At 37.3% G+C, this 17,114-nt stretch overlaps 1 protein-coding gene across 6 annotated transcripts in view; it reads right to left on the reverse strand.

Annotated features, from left to right (window-relative positions):
• NOXY38 (tetratricopeptide repeat (TPR)-containing protein) overlaps positions 1-16,589 on the reverse strand; it is a 32,898-nt gene extending 16,309 nt beyond the window's left edge. Inside the window, exons 1-13 of one of the 6 annotated variants that reach the window (XM_010259084.3) lie at positions 16,021-16,589; positions 15,208-15,441; positions 13,546-13,607; positions 13,044-13,233; positions 12,807-12,938; positions 12,496-12,652; positions 12,111-12,304; positions 11,904-12,005; positions 10,236-10,371; positions 9,914-10,042; positions 3,246-3,642; positions 3,007-3,111; positions 2,553-2,671 (exon numbers count right to left, since the gene is read on the reverse strand). In XM_010259084.3, coding sequence (XP_010257386.1) covers positions 2,553-2,671; positions 3,007-3,111; positions 3,246-3,642; positions 9,914-10,042; positions 10,236-10,371; positions 11,904-12,005; positions 12,111-12,304; positions 12,496-12,652; positions 12,807-12,938; positions 13,044-13,233; positions 13,546-13,607; positions 15,208-15,430 — 1,946 coding nt within the window. In that variant the 5' untranslated portion in view covers positions 15,431-15,441; positions 16,021-16,589. Of the gene's footprint in view, positions 1-2,552; positions 2,672-3,006; positions 3,112-3,245; positions 3,643-9,913; positions 10,043-10,235; positions 10,396-11,903; positions 12,006-12,110; positions 12,305-12,495; positions 12,653-12,806; positions 12,942-13,043; positions 13,234-13,545; positions 13,608-15,207; positions 15,442-16,020 lie in introns of all 6 variants that reach the window. The other 5 variants (XM_019197815.2, XM_010259083.3, XM_019197814.2 and 2 more) reach the window with 5 other exon arrangements.
• Positions 16,590-17,114: the final 525 nt, after the last annotated feature.

Raw genomic sequence — 17,114 nt, forward strand, 5'->3', positions numbered from 1 at the left:
AGACATAGTAAGAACTTTAATATGGCAGAAAAAGGATTAATGAAACAACAGATACGTCAATGCATCAGATCCATTATTATTTTGCATGTATTCAGGAAACTGATTCAATAAAAGCTGAAACTGGTACTAGGTATTCCATTTCAGCTAGGAGATACCTAGAATTTGACGTCAACCAGTTACAAATGTTGTAAAAGCATAATTATGACAACGCACTAGTAGAAAATCCAGCCCACTCGATTGTTTATAGATTTCAGGGATGGACAAGGTTTAATCCTGTAGCTTTTCTACATACAGTGGAATAATAATACAACACTGGGTGAAAATTTTAAAGTGGGGGAGCCTTAGTTGATACCTGATGGAAACAGGCACAAGGGCCATGACACTGGTGGTTTGAGAAAACATGCTTTCTAATTTGTCTCTAACAAGCTTAACAGTCACAATAGACTCATTTTGATATTGGCATAGGCATGTTAGCAGGCTGGTAGCCCCACAGTTTAGCTTATGCTCAAGTCAACGCCATGGACTTTGATTGATTTTTTTTCATTGATAAGTAAAATAAATTCATTAATCATGTAATATAAGCAATAAAAGCATCACTTGGAGACTGGAGAAGCGCGATACAAAAATAACTTCTTACAATTGAGCCCAGCACAAACAAATCCCATTTCACCCCATGTTTAGCTAACATATTAGCAAATGCATTAGTCAACCTTCTCACCCAGTGTTTTAAAAGCGCAAGGGCCAATTTGCGCTTGAGGCGCAAGGCGCAAGGTGAGGCATGTGCCTTCTTAAGAAAGGCACAAAATTACAAAAAAAAAGGTTAAAAAATCAAAAAAAATCAGAAAAATCGAAAAAATGCAAAAAATGCAAAAAATATTAAACATAATGTTAATAAAAATATAAACTTAAATTCTAAAATAAATGTTTTAAAAAACCTATTATTTAAAATTAAAATACATAAACCTAACATGTAAAGTGTATTCAAATGAAATTTTAAAAATAAAAGCAAACATATAAAGCAATTCCAAGCATGTAAAACCCACAATTTCTTTTTCTCCTTATTTGCATTGCTTCAAGTAGCTAATGTGATGTAAAACATATTGCATTCTTGATTCTATGAGTCGCATTTGTACCACGCCCCTCGAGGCAAGCCCGAACAAGTCTATGTTAGGGTCTGAAATTCTTATTTCTCACATAAAAAATAATGATTTTATAACTTTCATTGCCTTTTAAGAAAATATTTTATTGCAATGAATGAAAGAACAACATTAGCAAATAGGCCTTTGTACCACGCCTGAGGGGCAAGGCACATCAGGCGCACCAGGCGTGCGCCTTTTGAAAGGGGTGTGCCTAGGACCTGGGCGAGGCGCATACCCCAAAATGTGCCTCGCCTGTGCGCCTAGGCGCGCCTTTCAAATCACTACTCTCACCCATTGTAGCCTTAATGTCATGTTTCTTATTAGCCATATAAATTTCTTCATTTCATTTCTGTAGCACCAACATGCAAACTCCAGTTCTTTCAACCATCCAACCACCAGCTTAGAATCACTTTCAATCAACAAGCTTTCCATGTTTAGCTCATATGCAACCTGAACTCCTTACAGCTCCAGAATGACTTTGATTAATTGTCTATATAACTACAAATAAAGTTCTTCAGAGTTCAGACCCCATGTACAACCAATCTAGAAGTGCCTTTAGTTTGCAAAGCTAATCACTAGTATAACTAGCACATATCAACCACCCTCCCAAGCAGCTGAACTATCTTCCAAAGAATTAGTCAACACTGGAACCATCCAAATAAGAAATAACATCTGGAATCCAGGTAGTAAGAAATGGTTTCAGCACTAATAATTTAACAATAGATATGACACTACACATAATGAAATGGTGAAATAGGCTTCATGTAGCTGAGTCCATAAAGTTGGGAAATTGGGCTGAGGCATCGGTGATGATGATGAAATACATAAGAGACCATGGGCCTGAGGAAGGGAAAAGTATCCAATCAATACCAACCTGTGAATCACCTTCCACTACCACCTGATCAAAATCTAGAATAGACAACTTAGATGTGCTAGAGGTCTCTTGAAGATTAAGAATACAAAATTAACAATCAGAACCACGACCTATATTCTTCTTTATCATAGTATGTTCTTAGTAGATCTTTATACCCAAGGCAGAGTACTCTCAGTTCTTATCAAGTGTTTCATGTCTGGTAATCTATCAAAAAAAAAAACAGTGTTTCAGGTCTGGTAGGAGATGTGTAGGCCTCTCATCTTAGGTCAGTGAGGACATGCTCATTTTCTATAAGAATCAAGGAGAGTTGAGTGCCAATGCCAATCTTTGGAAGGTTTAGAGAATAAACGAAAATAGAAAACGTAAATGAGGGGGAAATGTCCAGCCTCTCATCTTAGGTTACAGAGGGCATACTTATTTTCTGTAAAGCTCAAGGAGAGCTGAGTGCAAACATTCAGAAAACACAAAGAGAAGTGCATGCATCGACAAAATGAAACTCATCAGTCATCAGACAGTAAGTTAGACCAAGAAAAGATCACCTGTCATCACTTCCAACAATACCCTTGCATTCCACAGGTGCAGCTAGTTTGACAACATTACCCGATCCATCCAAGACTGTGTGTTCCTTTAAATGTAGGCGCTTGGCAGCCTCTAATACCTAAGGATATAAAAGAATTAGTTCTCATAAAAAAGGAATTAATCAGATGATGATAAAAATAGAACCAAGATCAAATCATATAAACATTCCTTGCTAAGAAAAAAAAACATAGAACATAGATGATGGCATTAATTTCTATCAAAAGTATATTATGGGGAAAAAAGCATATTATGGAAAAAAAATAAGTGAATCATGCCTTTCTGCCCCACTTATGTGAAATACTCTAACCCATTCCTTAATTGCAAACCATCTACCCAACAACTTTTGCAATTAGACATTAAAACAACACAAACTACAAAGAATCAAGCTTACAAACCAAAAAGCAAGTCCATCACCTTGGAATGAAACGCTTCATTCCAGCAAATTTTCTTTCCGTTGTCAACTGAGCCATACAAAAGAGAATCCGACTTATCTCCCTGAAGAATTCCAGGTATAATACTCTGCAAAGGAAGATTATAACAATGTAAGAAGAAGATGAGGATGATGAAATTAAAGCTACTACAATGAGAAAATGAAAACAAAAACATCTTTTAAGATATAGAAAAATAAGCACACATTAACTTTCAATCCCCACCTGTGCTACTATTCTATGACCTCTGTAATCAATTATGGCCATGGCAAGATTATAAAGCCCAGGAACATCAACTTCCTGATAAGCTCTAGTGCCTTTCAAATCATTATTAGCAGAAGCATATGTAGCCTGTTCACTTTCAGCCAATTGGGAGTCAACAGACGCATCAGCAGCCACAGCTTTAACTTCATGAATTTCCTCTGAATTTGAGCCATTGTATATATCTGCTTTGGAAATAGCCCCAGTTTCATGAATCACATCACTTGATGCCTTTTCATAGGAATTGGGAGAAGTATTTGTGTTCTCAAACTTTAATTTAACATTTGACGCATGGTTTTTGTAGAATTGTCCGATATCCGCATCCACAGCAAAACTGAAAAATATATTATTGTGTACATACCTGAAGTAGAATAAAAACCAAATATGTTAATAAAATAACTGCTGAAAACATTAAGCAACCTAACAAAAAAACAATGATCGTTTAGAGAATGAGACCAGTTATATGGGATTGCAACAAATATGGCATGGAGTTGTTTGTAATTTTTTTATCATTGAATAGTAAGATTTATTAAATAGCCAATAAACATTGTTAAGCATTGTTAAACAACATCAAGTATCAAAGAAATGTATATTTACTAATATATGTATATATTGGTATATAACTGATTTGAGATGGGACACAACTGATTAAAGTGCTACTGTGATGGCTTCCATTTGGGACATAACTGATTTGAGAACAAATCCTCTACTTCCATTTGGGCATCACAAGTAAAAAATAGCTCCATACCTTTTGTTGTGAATGAGCATTCCAGGAAAAAAAAAAGATGAGTTGCACTCTCACCATTCTTCAAACAACATACTAGGAGAGAGGCACAACTTAGTCCTCTGTTGAAGCATGCCACCTGTGTTGGTTATCTTCAAAGAAAAAAACTGATATTGGAGCAGGGCCCACCCAAAGAACTTGTGTTTGGGTTCGGGACCAAGGTATAGAGCCAGAAGGCACATCTGGGTTCAACTTTTGATGGATTCCTAGAGAGGTAAAGTGGTAGTAAACTTATGTTTGGATTGTCTACCTAGATTGGATGGAGAGGGCCAAAATTCTATTGCCATTTCCTAGCAATCATGATTCAAAATTTTGCTATCGATGGGTTGTTTTTTTCATGAAGAGATGAGGAAACTTCAGGGATATTTCACCAAGGCCAGTGATTCAGGGGTGAGATGATTAAGTTCGATTCAGTACTACTAGGAAAGTGGTTTTGAAGATGGAATGAGTAACCCAATAGCTTGTGGAGAAGAACAATTGTGGTGAAGTACGGGTCTAGAAATTTTAACTGGGACCCAGGTGAATTTTATGCATCTTATGGGTTTTCTGTGTGGAGAGGCATACAACAATCTTTTTGATGAAGTCAAGAAGGGAGAAAGGAATTAAATATGAGGTACGGGTGATATAGGATAAGATTCTAGTTCAAAACTTGGTGTAGGGACCGGCCACCAAGGGAGCAATTACCAACACTGTTTGAGATTGTCCAGAACAAGGATAACAGGATTATAGAAGGGTTCTCACCAGAGGGAGAGGAAGGAAACTGGAATCCAAGTTTGAGAAGAAATTTAAGTAACCGGTTGTAAGATGTGGCTTTTTGCTAACAGAGGGACCTTAGGTTTTAAGATATCTTGTCAGAAAACTGTGTTATCTACCATCTTTTTTTATTTTATTGAGAAAAGTTAACCAAATTCATCGGGCTCACTTGGGAAGGAGTGCAGATACAAATATGTACAGTGCAAATACATACAAAATACAAGGTTTTGCACTCTACAAAATTGTATTTGTACTCTTTCAAAACTGAGCCTTAAGAAAAGAGAGGGGTACACAAGAGGGTGTACAAAGAAGACAAACAAACATGGATCAGACCCCTGAAAATTACACAGGATGGATCTTATCACAGTACAGCAATTCTAAAAAAGCACCAAATTTTGCTAACCCATCTGCAAGAGCATTAAGATCCCTTGGAATCATGCCTGAGGTGCGCCTAGGCACACAGGCGAGGCGCATTTCAGGGTATGCACCTTGCCTAGGTCCTAGGCTCAGCACTTTCAAAAGGCACACGCCTGGTGCACCTAGGCCAACGCTTGATGCGCCTCAGCCTCAGCCTCAGCCTAGGCGTGCGCCTTTTTGAAAATTTGACGCTTTTTTACTTTTTTTAAACATAGCAGCTGGGCTGGGGGCTCCGCCCCGGACCCCCATTCCACGCCCCTCGAGGCAAGCCCAAACAAGTTCGGAGCATAGTAGAACCCCCAATTTGGTAATGTTGCTCATTCATTCATCCTAATAAAATGTTTTCTTAAAAAGCAATTAAAACTATAAAATTGTTATTTTTTGTGTGAAAACTAAGAATTTAAGGCCTAATGTGGACTTGTTTAAGCTTGCCTCGAGGGACATGGCACAAAGGCGGCTCGTAGAATCAGGAATGTAATATGTTTTACATTACATTAGCTACTTGAAGTAATGCAATTGATTGAAAAAAGAGATTAGAGGTTTTACATGCTTGAAAATGTTTTATATGTTTGATTTTATTTTTAATTTCTCATTTGAATATGCTTTACATCTTATGTCTATGTATTTTAATTTTAGATAATAGGTTTTTTAAAACATTTAATTTAAAATTTAAGTTTATATTTTTTTATTAAGATTATGTTTAATATTTTTATATTTTTTGAATTTTTTGGCTTTTTTTTAATTTTGACATTTTTTTATTTTTTAACATTTTTTGTATTTTTGCGCCTTGCTTCAAAAAGGCATGTGCCTTGCCTTGTGCCTTGTGCCTTGTGCCTCAGGCGCAACTTGACCCCTGCGCCTTTTGTGCGCCTTACGCTTTTAAAACACTGGCCAATAGACCCTTTACCTCTGTCAGAAAATGACTGTCTCCACGGCCCAGCATCCTGTCTTCCTAACCACTTTATTGTGTTTGTAAAGTCTCCATCTATGGATAGATGCTGAATGACTAGTCTTTTGATCAATCGGATTCCTGTAAGTGCAGCCATCACTTCTGCCTTTGAAGAGTCAGCTATACCTATCGGCCCACTGTACACCCAGCAAGTGTTCCCATTTTCATCCCTTAATACTCCTCTAATACCAGCAGTACCAGGGTTCCCTGAAGCACTTCCATCAAAACTTAGAGTCCAAGTTCCTTCTCTCTTGGTTAAGGGGCCCCTGTGAATGGGGAAGAGAGGTGAGAAGGGAGGAGAGAAGGTAAAAACCAGCATCCCTGTTTAGGTCAATTATAGAGACTCCTTTAAGCTTGTCTGAGTTGGAAGCCCACTGATTACATAGATAGGTAATATGAGAGATCATATCAGTCTTTGTCTTAGCTTTGTTCTCAAACAAGCGGTTGTTCCTTTCTTCCCAAACTTCCGAAAGTACAGCATGCAGAATTATTTGCCAATATACCTTACCTCTTTTACTCAGCTCTTTGCCTTGCCATTGATGAAGCAAGTCCTGGAGGTGGTTTGGAGCAACCCAGCTGTACCCAGCTAGCTGTAGAAAATGGCTCCAGATATCCCTGGTTCCCTGACAGTGAACGAAAAGATGGTCGGTTGGTTCCCCTTCTCTCATGCAAAGGATGCAGACATGAGGGGAGATGAAAAGTCCGCCAAAATTCTTCTTTTGCAATAGCTCACAAGTGTTTATCCTATGCAAACAGTCACCCATACAAAGAAACACACTCTAGAAGGGATGTAGTTGCACCAGATCTTCTTGAAAAGGAAGTGATAATTCTGCTCCTCTGCAACCAGAACCTTAAAGAAAGAATTGGAAGAGAACTCGCCTAAGGGTCTTCTAAGGCTCAAGTTTATGCAGCTCTCAATGGGGGAAGAGGGGAGGCATTGTGAGATGGTTGTTTCTATGTTTAGGGTGAGGTTAAAAAGTCTAGGGTAGGAAACTGCTAAAGTAGTGTTGCCCCACCACAGATCAGTCCAGAATTTTATTCTAGTACCATTGCCCACTATAAACCTTATGAAGGAAAGAATTTGTTAGAGGTTGAGATGATACCTTTCCAAGGGGTTGATGAAGTTACACAGTTTGAATGAAGGTTGCAGTCCCAACCATTGGTGTCCAACCCATATTTACTGGTGATGACAGCTGCCCAAAGAGAGTTTGTCTCTTTAGGGAATCTCCAGAAGCCATTTTCCAAGTAGAAAAGTGCTCTTCTCTTTCAGGTGACCAATTTCCAGCCCTCCCACCTCTTTAGATTTACAAGTCTGAGCCCAACTCACTAGATTTCTTATCTCCCCTCCACCATCCCAAAGGAAGTCTCTTTGAAGTTTCTCAATTTGTGTTCTGATTTTGCCAGGAATTTGGAACACTGAGAAGAAATAGGAGGGCAGATTTGCAAGGGAAGTCTTAATGAGTGTTAGCCTTCCCCCTTTTGACAGATGGCATCGCTTCCAAGTAGCTAGCTTCTTTTCACATTTTTCCAACACCGGCTCCCAAAAACTTGGACTTTTTGTGTTCCCACCCAAAGGAAAGCCTAAATAGGGGAAGGTTTTCCACTCGGCAGTTCAGAATTTCCTTGAACCTTTCCACGAGAGCTTCTTCAACTGAATTGATTGTCACTATAATACTCTTTGTGAAGTTAACCCTCAGTCCGGTGACTAGTTCAAAACAGTTCATATTAATTATGGGGCCGTTTGGCAAGTCTTTTTTGGGAAGATCTTCTGGTAGCTCTGACAGTAAAAAGATGCAGTGAGCTTTTGCATTAAGATCTTGACAGCCTGAAGATTGTTTGGTTCAGGCATGTCTTTTCGCGCGTCTTTCCGCGCGAAGATGAACCGGAAAAAATAAATAAATTGAAAAGCTCTATTTGGAGCTTCCCGAAAATCACCCAAAATGGGCTTCTCACATCTTTTTGGCGCATCGGCTTTTGACAACTAGATCTACTACGAACCAAACAAGAAAAGACGCAAATGCGGTCTACCAGGCTTGTAAATAGTCAACTGACCGTGCAAAAAGATGCGCCAAACAGGGCCTATGTTTTCCAGATCAGCTTCCAAGATTAGAATAATATCATCTGCAAATTGGAGGTGGGAAATGTTGAGGGCATCTCTTCCTACTTCAAAACCTTTTATTAAATTTAGATTTTATGCCTTGTCTACGAGCTGGCTGAAAACATCCATCACCAGAGTAAAAAGAAAAGGAGAGAGAGGGCATCCCTGTCGAAGACCTCTGCTTGCCTTGAAATAACTTTTGGACTCTCCATTCAAGATGATTGAAAAAAACCAGGTTGAGCTAATGCATCCTTTCATCCACTGCAACCATTTAACTCCAAAGCCCCTCAGTTTCAAGACTTGAAAGAGGCTACCCCAATCAACTTTGTCATATGCCTTTTCAAGGTCAAGTTTGACAAGAAGACCCGACCTGCCACTCTTCCTTCTCTCTTCAACACTTTCATTTGCTATTAGGATACTATCCACAATTTGTCGACCTTTCACAAAAGCAAACTGATTAGGTGAGACCAAATCTCCTAGGACTTCTCTGATCCTTTTTGCCAACACCTTTGCCAAGATTTTGTACACACTCCCTACTAAACTTATAGACCTGAAATCCTTAAATTCCAAGACACCTCTTTTTTCGGGATCAGACAAATAAAGGTCGAATTATTGCCTTTATTTACAACAGCCGAAGAGTAAAACTCCTTGAATACCTCTAACAGATCTTCTTTTATTTATGTCCCAACAGGTCTGAAAGAAGAAGATAGGAAAGCCATCTGGCCTAGGGGCTCTGTCTCCATCAACATCAAAAACCGATTCCCTTATTTCTTGTTCCTGAAATTCTCTTTCAAGCCAATTCATCGTTTCTTCTGTTAGGGCCGGCCCATCCCAGCTTCTTAGTGTCAGTTTTCTGAAACTTTCCTTAGAATAGAGCTCTTTAAAATGGTTAAGAAAAGTCTCTGTTATCTCCTCCGCATCTTCTACCTTCCTTTGGTCAACTTTAATTTTTGAGATGTTGTTTTTCCTACGCCTTCCTCATTCATATGATTCTGAGGTCTGCTAACACTTAAGCAGATACTCTAGCAAGGATGGGTGTTAAGTTAGAGAGGGGAATGAAGGGCCTAGTGGAAATCAGTAGTCTTATATAGTATTAGTGTTAATGGAACTTTGACAGTCTACAGCTGCTGTAAGGTTTCTGTCCTACTCCAACACAAATTGGAGGATAGTGTTGTACTTCCAAACTTTCTATTTTTTTATCAGTACTTCCAAACTTTTCATTATCAATGATATCCAAAGCTTTTACAGGTATCAATGGTATTCACTGTTACTGATTAAAAATGATCCATCTAAACCAAAACATGTCTTCCAAGGATTCCCTAATTCTATTGAGTAGATGTGCCATGCACCAAGGACCACTTTTTTATCAATAGAATTTTCTACATTTTGAACCCATCTTATAGAATTTGCCAACTCCATTTAAATTATGAAGTGTGTTAGTCCATTCAGTTTTGCAATGTGACTCCCAAGGGCAATGCTTCCTGAGTTGACATGAGTTAAGTTGAAATTCCCCCCAACCTGTGTTTTTTACAGATCATGCCACCTTAGACCTATTTGTCAGAAACATTATTCAACCATTTAGAACAAAACAAGATGTAAAAACATTTTGGTATATTTTGGTACAATCTTACATGTGAAAACACTCTGGATCAGTTGGATTAATAGGGGGTATGCATCTGTTAATGACTCCAATTGCACCACTAATCGCTGCATCAACAAAATCAGATGTAACCTTATAGAGAGCCCTATCACGCAAGATCCTGCAATAAAAATTATCTTGATAAATAAGGTAAACCACTGATGCCACTTGTAATTGACAAACACTTGAGGGGGGAGAGATATAATGTCAAGAAAGTTATCAATAAACAGTTAACACTAAAAATCCATGGATGATGAGAAGATCAGGTAGTCATGAAATGTATGCATAACAGTAAAAGAATGATAAAACTACACCTTTCCTGAGGAGTTGAATGAGGGAACTCCCGACAAGACTGTAGTTCCTCATTCCAGTCCCTCTGCATGCCAATTAGCTCACTGCCATATGAAAGGGTCAGGGCATCCTCTGCTCTTGCTGCATCACGTCTGTGATCTGCAATAGAAAGAACCCATAAACCTGATTTTTTTTTATCAATACGCATAAACCTGAATTTAAGAACATCTAAAAAATTGAAATGGACAAAAAGAAACTTTAGCTTTCTATTAAAAAAACAACACTTGGAGATAAAGGCATAGAGCCAAGAACTTTTGCAGTAGAAAATAACAGATAAATCTGCAGCAATTACCATTAAAACATAAGCATATACCTTTTTCCTAAATAAATTACCATTGAAAAAATGTTGTTGATTAGAAAGATGGTCATTAATAAAAAAAAAATTTGCATTCCTTGTTTGTTTTTGTCATGTATGCAAGCATTCCTTATCATGCCAATTCATCCAGTAGGAAGCAGGGAGATGATACGATATCCAGATGAGAGTTCATTTTTTCTGTGAATTCATGAAAGGTAAAGGACCAAACACTTGGTTGAGTTGCTGAGAGGTAAGGGGCCAAGCACTTATGCTTGAGGTCATGAGAGCCAAGGAGCCAAGCATTCAACAGAAGGGCTCAGGTTTCCCTCTACAAACTCCAATTCCACCTTGAAAGTGACCAAGAATTACTCCTAAATCCAAATTCCTTTAGAACAAAGACAAACCTCCAAAATTCTATTAAAACTAAAACCAAAAATAACTCCAAGATAAACCAAAAAAGAACAAAGGCAAGGCTCAGTTTGGAAAGAGTACAAATGCCAATATGTATAGTACAAATATGAACAAAATAATACAAAATACAAGGTTTTGCAATCTACATATTTGCATTTGTACTCCTTCCAAATTGAGCCTTTGTTCCTAATTCCATTAAAAACCTACCATTACAAAATATAGTCATAACACAACTGAAAAGCACCACGTTTACACTATTATGATTTCATTGAAAACGCCATCCAATAACCTATCTAATGACACCAAAGACGCACAAAATGGGAAAGTTTTCACCCCTGAAAAATAGACAGAAAGAAGAGTGAGTGGTTGCATCTTCACCTTTTCAAAATTCTAAAAAGATTGAGATACTAATAAATTATAGGATAAGTTTTTAAAACATAAATTAACCAAAAGTTGAATAATACAAAAATTATGTAATTAGCAATTGTGCAGAGAACTTTTTATAAACAACAATTACATAAATTTTATAACTTCTTTTTATAATCAACAATTACGTAAATTTTATAACTTCTTTTTATAATCAACAATTACATAAATTTTATAACTTCTTTTTATAATCAACAATTACATAAATTTTATAACTTCTTTTTATAATCAACAATTACATAAATTTTATTAGATTGAAAAGAAACCTACCTGTCATTCATAGAAGTAGATAGCAGAGTAGAACATTACAGCAATTAGGTGACTACACCTTGTTCTTTACTGATACATGAAAAGCATTGCAGAATTTCAATTTGAAACAAGAAAAGCATGCTTAACAAGAAGAAACCAAAATCTCTGGCTTCCAGAATCTCCACAAGCCAGTGATGTTGAAACAAAAGCTATAAAACTCCGTCATTAACTTTTGAGAAGCCAAAGTTACCAGGAACAGGATAAACTCCTAGCCATGAATTTGGTGGCAATAGAGACTGAACATTTTCAAAAGGGTGTGCAGAGGCCTTCCGCTCCAAAGTTTCACGAAAAGCTTCAAAGTATAAAAAAAGGAACACACATCAATTGAAGCCAATAACAGGATATTCAAAAGGAACATTCAAGCCACAGAATCAAGTTATGATCTACCATTTTTTACCTTTCTTGAATCTGGAACTAATCTTTTGTAGAAGTCCAATAAGGGTTGTTGCTTCAGATGAAGCTTTGACTGGTTTTGGGTCTAGGGTATTGCCAGTGCTTGAGTTCACATAAAATGATTTTGTGGTTCCCGTAATACAGAACCTATTTCCCTCCAGTGTCACCACATCCAGGTAAAGCAAATCTCCAACAAGCCTTGAGATTAAGAAAAAGAATAAGAACAAAGGAAAGTGGATTGGAATAAGTGTGTGGAACTTCTTTCATAGAAATACTCTAAAGGTCAATATATTTAGTTCTCTTTTCCTTTCTTGACAATTTATGAGAAATTGTAGAAAAGAGAGAAATATACAAATAAAACAAAGAACGATACCTAGTTTATAACTTACCTCCTATAACTTGGAGGAGGATTGAATGAAGAAAAGACAATGCTTTCCACACATTTGATCTCTTGAGCAGAAGATGATAGCAAACTACCAAGCGAACCGGTAACATCATCCATGAATCCTAATCCATCAAGCTCTGGGACTTCAATTTTCGAAGAATCTGGAACACAATAAAGTAGAGAACCAAGCAAAGTAATAAGACTAAAGACATGCAGCTATATTCAAGAAGAAAAGGCAGAAGGGAGAACAATTCTATGGGAAAAACAAAGCAAACATATTAGATGTATAAGTGCACAATCACAAGCATGTGGTACCTGTTGTTGTGTTTTGCATAGTCTCATGCTGTAATGCAAGTGATGTTGATAATGAAGAGTGGAGTGTGGAGAGAGAAAGCAACTCCCTAGCACGGTGAACATGGGCCCGGATAGACCTATCATCATATAATGCTGCTATCCAACAAACATTATTAGAACCCAGAATATAACAAGACTTCAAAACTATATGATAGAAGCAGGAAAAAAATATATTTATTTAGAAAAGCTTCAACACACCAGCAACCATCTCCAATGAGCAACCACCAGTGGTAATATCAGCAACTTCAGAAATTTCATTGTAATCTTCTAAATGATGAATTGAACCATCCTTTGTATGCAGTATTAAATCATAGCAAGTAACAAAACAGGTCTCAGGAGCATCAAGAAGAAACTGCCTTAAATCCATAACAGAATCTCCTGGACTTAACTGCACATTAGAACCAAATATCAACATTATCAATTGAAGTGGCATTTATAGTAGACAAGGAAAACATTTTGTAGTTCAAAAACAAAAGGCATATAGTTCAAGAATGGAGCAGCTTAATAAGATGATGGAAAATTTAAAAGATGCAAATATTAGAGGTTAGAATAAAAAGTACAATACCCTAAGTTATATAGTGTAAAAGTGCATAATAGCTCTTCCATGAGTCACTTTCAATCATCCAAATTCCAAACAGGATAAAATGTTAAAAAAAAACAAAATATATCCAAAATAGCATGCTACATCGTCTTCACTTACTTGTAACTCAAGCTTCTCGCCAGATTGTGTCTTGACAGAAACAGGATATAGATGGATGTCACCTGTTTACAGAGAACTGAAATCATTTATAAGGAACAAAGAAGGTAAAATAAAAAACAAAAAATACAGACAAGATATGTCTATATTTATTCTCTTTCTCACATCAAAGAAAATGATATTGAAAATGAGATCAATGGACGCACTCAGTGTGGTTAATATGGCTAGGTGATGCCTAGGCATTTCGGCTTGACAAGACGAGTAAATCCTAGCCAACAACTAGACTTCCCCTAGGCTACAAAAATGAATAAGTAAAATACACATTTTTACTATGAATATCAGAATATGGCACTTAACAGAATAGAATGGCAAAAACACCAGAAGACAACTTAATTTTCAAAAACAATGACAAGATTTTTAACAATCCCCTTTGGTTCAGAGAAAAGCACTCATGTACACAAGAATTATAAGTTTTAATTTTTAGCATTATAATACATTCCTCTCTTGACCAAAATAGGTTAAAAAACTCAAAGCAATAAATAAGAGGACATAGGTAATTATTTTCACCCACTAAGATGTTTATATTTATATCGCCCTCATAGCTGGTCTCCTAAGTAATGGGCCTTGGAAACACCCAGGCAATCGCTTAGGTGATGCTTTAACTACATTGAAAGCACTAAAGGACCAATATCCTTTTTATCAGAAATGCAAGGAAGATAATTTTAGAGGTGCTACATTAGAGGAGACAATATCCCTTTCCAAAACCCTATTTTAGATTAGGATATTGGGGGAATATGTATACAAGGAGTTTATGGTGCTTGTAATAGACATCATTTTTCTTGCCAACACTGGCATTTACTGAAAAAGGAAAACAAGCGAGAAAAGAGAAGCAAAAGGTCATGATAGGTTAATGAAGATTAAACAAGACCAGCCCAACATTGACAGAAAACACCCCCGCCCCACACATACACACAAAGCAAATGCTCGGACATGGACCCCAGAACAAAACACAAAACAACAGAACAGAACAGGCCCAAGAGCCAATAGCACCAATGACCATCAAGTGTTTCTTCTTCTATTCTCAGCTTTTTTCCCACACATCAGGCTTCTCTTTTACATAAAGACAGCCCTGAAAATGGGTTTGATTCCCACAGACGGTGCCCTGAAACTAATCAGCTCAATCTAGCCCTTAGTGGCATGACCATCCTGTTCAGTGAACCGAATTTGGAGTCCAATACCTATTAGATTGGCATAGAGATTGTTGTCCCCTCTAGAAGATCCATTTCAGGTTCCAAATTGAACTAAATATAACAAAAAAAATATGCAAGGAAAAGTGGGGATGCATTAAGTTAATTGATATTTTTTGCACTCTTCAAAATTTTATATAATCTGTTTGGCAATTTATCCCGTACTTCACGAGTACATTTTTTGTCACATATATAATCAATACTAAAAATGTTATTTTCTGCTTTTACATTCAATAATAGACATAGTAGAAACATTGATCAAAAAATGGACAAATAGAAACAGTCAAGACATTATTTCCTGGATTTTGGTTTAAATGTGTTTAGGAGGATAAAGAAAAACAAAAGTTAATATATGCACATGGAAGGTTAAAGAGAAAACAAAGAAAAGATGGAACAGAATGATTCTGAGTTATCTCACCCTGCTTTGACTGGTTTGTTGGTGGCACTGATGGAGCGTCCGTCACCTCTGACTTGGTATTGGCGGATTCATTCGGTGAAGAAGCTCCATTACTATCAGCCTTGACCGATTCTAAAGTGCTTGACTCATCTTTCATCGGAACATTAGAGGAAACTGGTTCTGTAGAGTGCATGGCATTCTGTGATACCCTCCTATTTTTTGCTTTGTTATGCTTTCCTGCCATGTTGAACCCCTCTATTCCACCAAAACAAATTTGAATTATTTCATTTGTCGTCATTACCAGATGAAAATAAGTTACTGCAAATATTAATGTAAGTCATAAAAAACTTCAATTAAAAACAATTTTACAATAAGCAGAGTAAGTAATGAATAAGCATGCTACAAGAATTACGTATGCACGTCTTAAAAAAATCTAAAATGGAAAAACAAAACACCATTTTTCTTTAGAGAAATTATGTACAAAAATCAGAAGAATATTTATAGTTTCGTTTGAAACTCCATCAATCTTCCTAAAAATTAAATGTCCAACTCCACAAACAAGAGAATACAAAAAAAAAAAAAAAGATGAAGAACAGGTGCTTCCGACCAAGAAAAAAAGAACAACCCACATAAAAATAGAGAACCTACAAAGAGCAGTACAGAAAGAACAACTACAAGAAGCTACTGAACATCGGATTAAAGTAAACTCTCAAAGCACACTCGGATTGCAGAAGGATGGATAGACAATAGCGAATAAACATTCAATAAGACAAATAAAGACAAAAAAAAAGAAGTAAACTAAACACTACGATCAAGGGGCGGAGAAGAATCGACCTGCGCAGCACAGCAGCCGACGAGAAGCTAGTAGACGACGGCGGCACTTGAAGCTAATGCAATGACTGCGAAGAAAAGGTTATTAACTTGGGAACCGCGAATTCGTCCAACCCATTAAGCTCTTAGAGATTATATATATCCCCGTTTAGAATATGCGAACCGGGTCCGTCGGTAAGGTCTCTGGCCGGCAGTAGCGGAGACTTGCGATCGAACCCCGCCTACACAAGGGTTGGGTTTGAGCCGTTGGGGGGAGGGGCGGGATCGGTGATATGGGTAATGGTTCTAGACTTCTAGTACTACTCCCGTCCGGTGGAACCCAAAAGGAAAGAGGGGACCGAGTTCAGTCAAAGAAGACAAAATTAATTTTTGTGTGGTTAAAACGAACAAACAAAGCCTCTCTGCCTTTCTTTTTGCTACCAGAAAGGAAAAAAAACTCTCAACTTTTTAGGGTTTCGACAGCTGAGCCTTTCAGCCTTTGCTATGATTTGGTTCGATATTAAGAGAAAAACGTAGAGTTGAGGGAACCCAAACACAACCTTTGAGTCTAGGTTTGGTCTAGGCTCGGTCCTGTCTCCGGACTCCCGATGGTCTGAGTAATGTTGGACGAACTTGCCTACCGGGCCAGAAATGAAAAGTACAGGCTTGGTCTAGGCTCGGGCCTTAAGCCCAAAAGTTAGAACTGAGCTTGAGTTGATCTTAAAGCCGGCCCAACCCACCAATTTCCACAGAAAGCCAATCAAAGAAAGAATTCACTTTGTATGCCTAGAAGAATGGAGGGATACCAACATAAACACATGAACCGATTTTTTGTGTGTATGATTCTCATAAAAGTAAAACTATTCCACTTTTGGTGACATAGGCCCAAAGCCCAGCCCGGTTCATCATCATCCCTAGTCTATGTTTTTTGTTTTATAATATACGCTGGGGTATAGGGTTTATATGAACAGTCAAAGAAAAAAATAATTTCTTTTTAATTTTTCTTTCAAACTAAACACAGTCTAAAAGGAAGAATTTTTATGTCATTTAATGCATCAGATTCCAAATTGTGATATACAAATAATTTTGTGAAACTGAACAATAGAAGAATAAACAGA

Source organism: Nelumbo nucifera, chromosome 7 (genome assembly GCF_055504915.1).
Source record: "Nelumbo nucifera cultivar China Antique chromosome 7, China Antique-T2T, whole genome shotgun sequence".
NCBI lineage: Eukaryota > Viridiplantae > Streptophyta > Magnoliopsida > Proteales > Nelumbonaceae > Nelumbo > Nelumbo nucifera.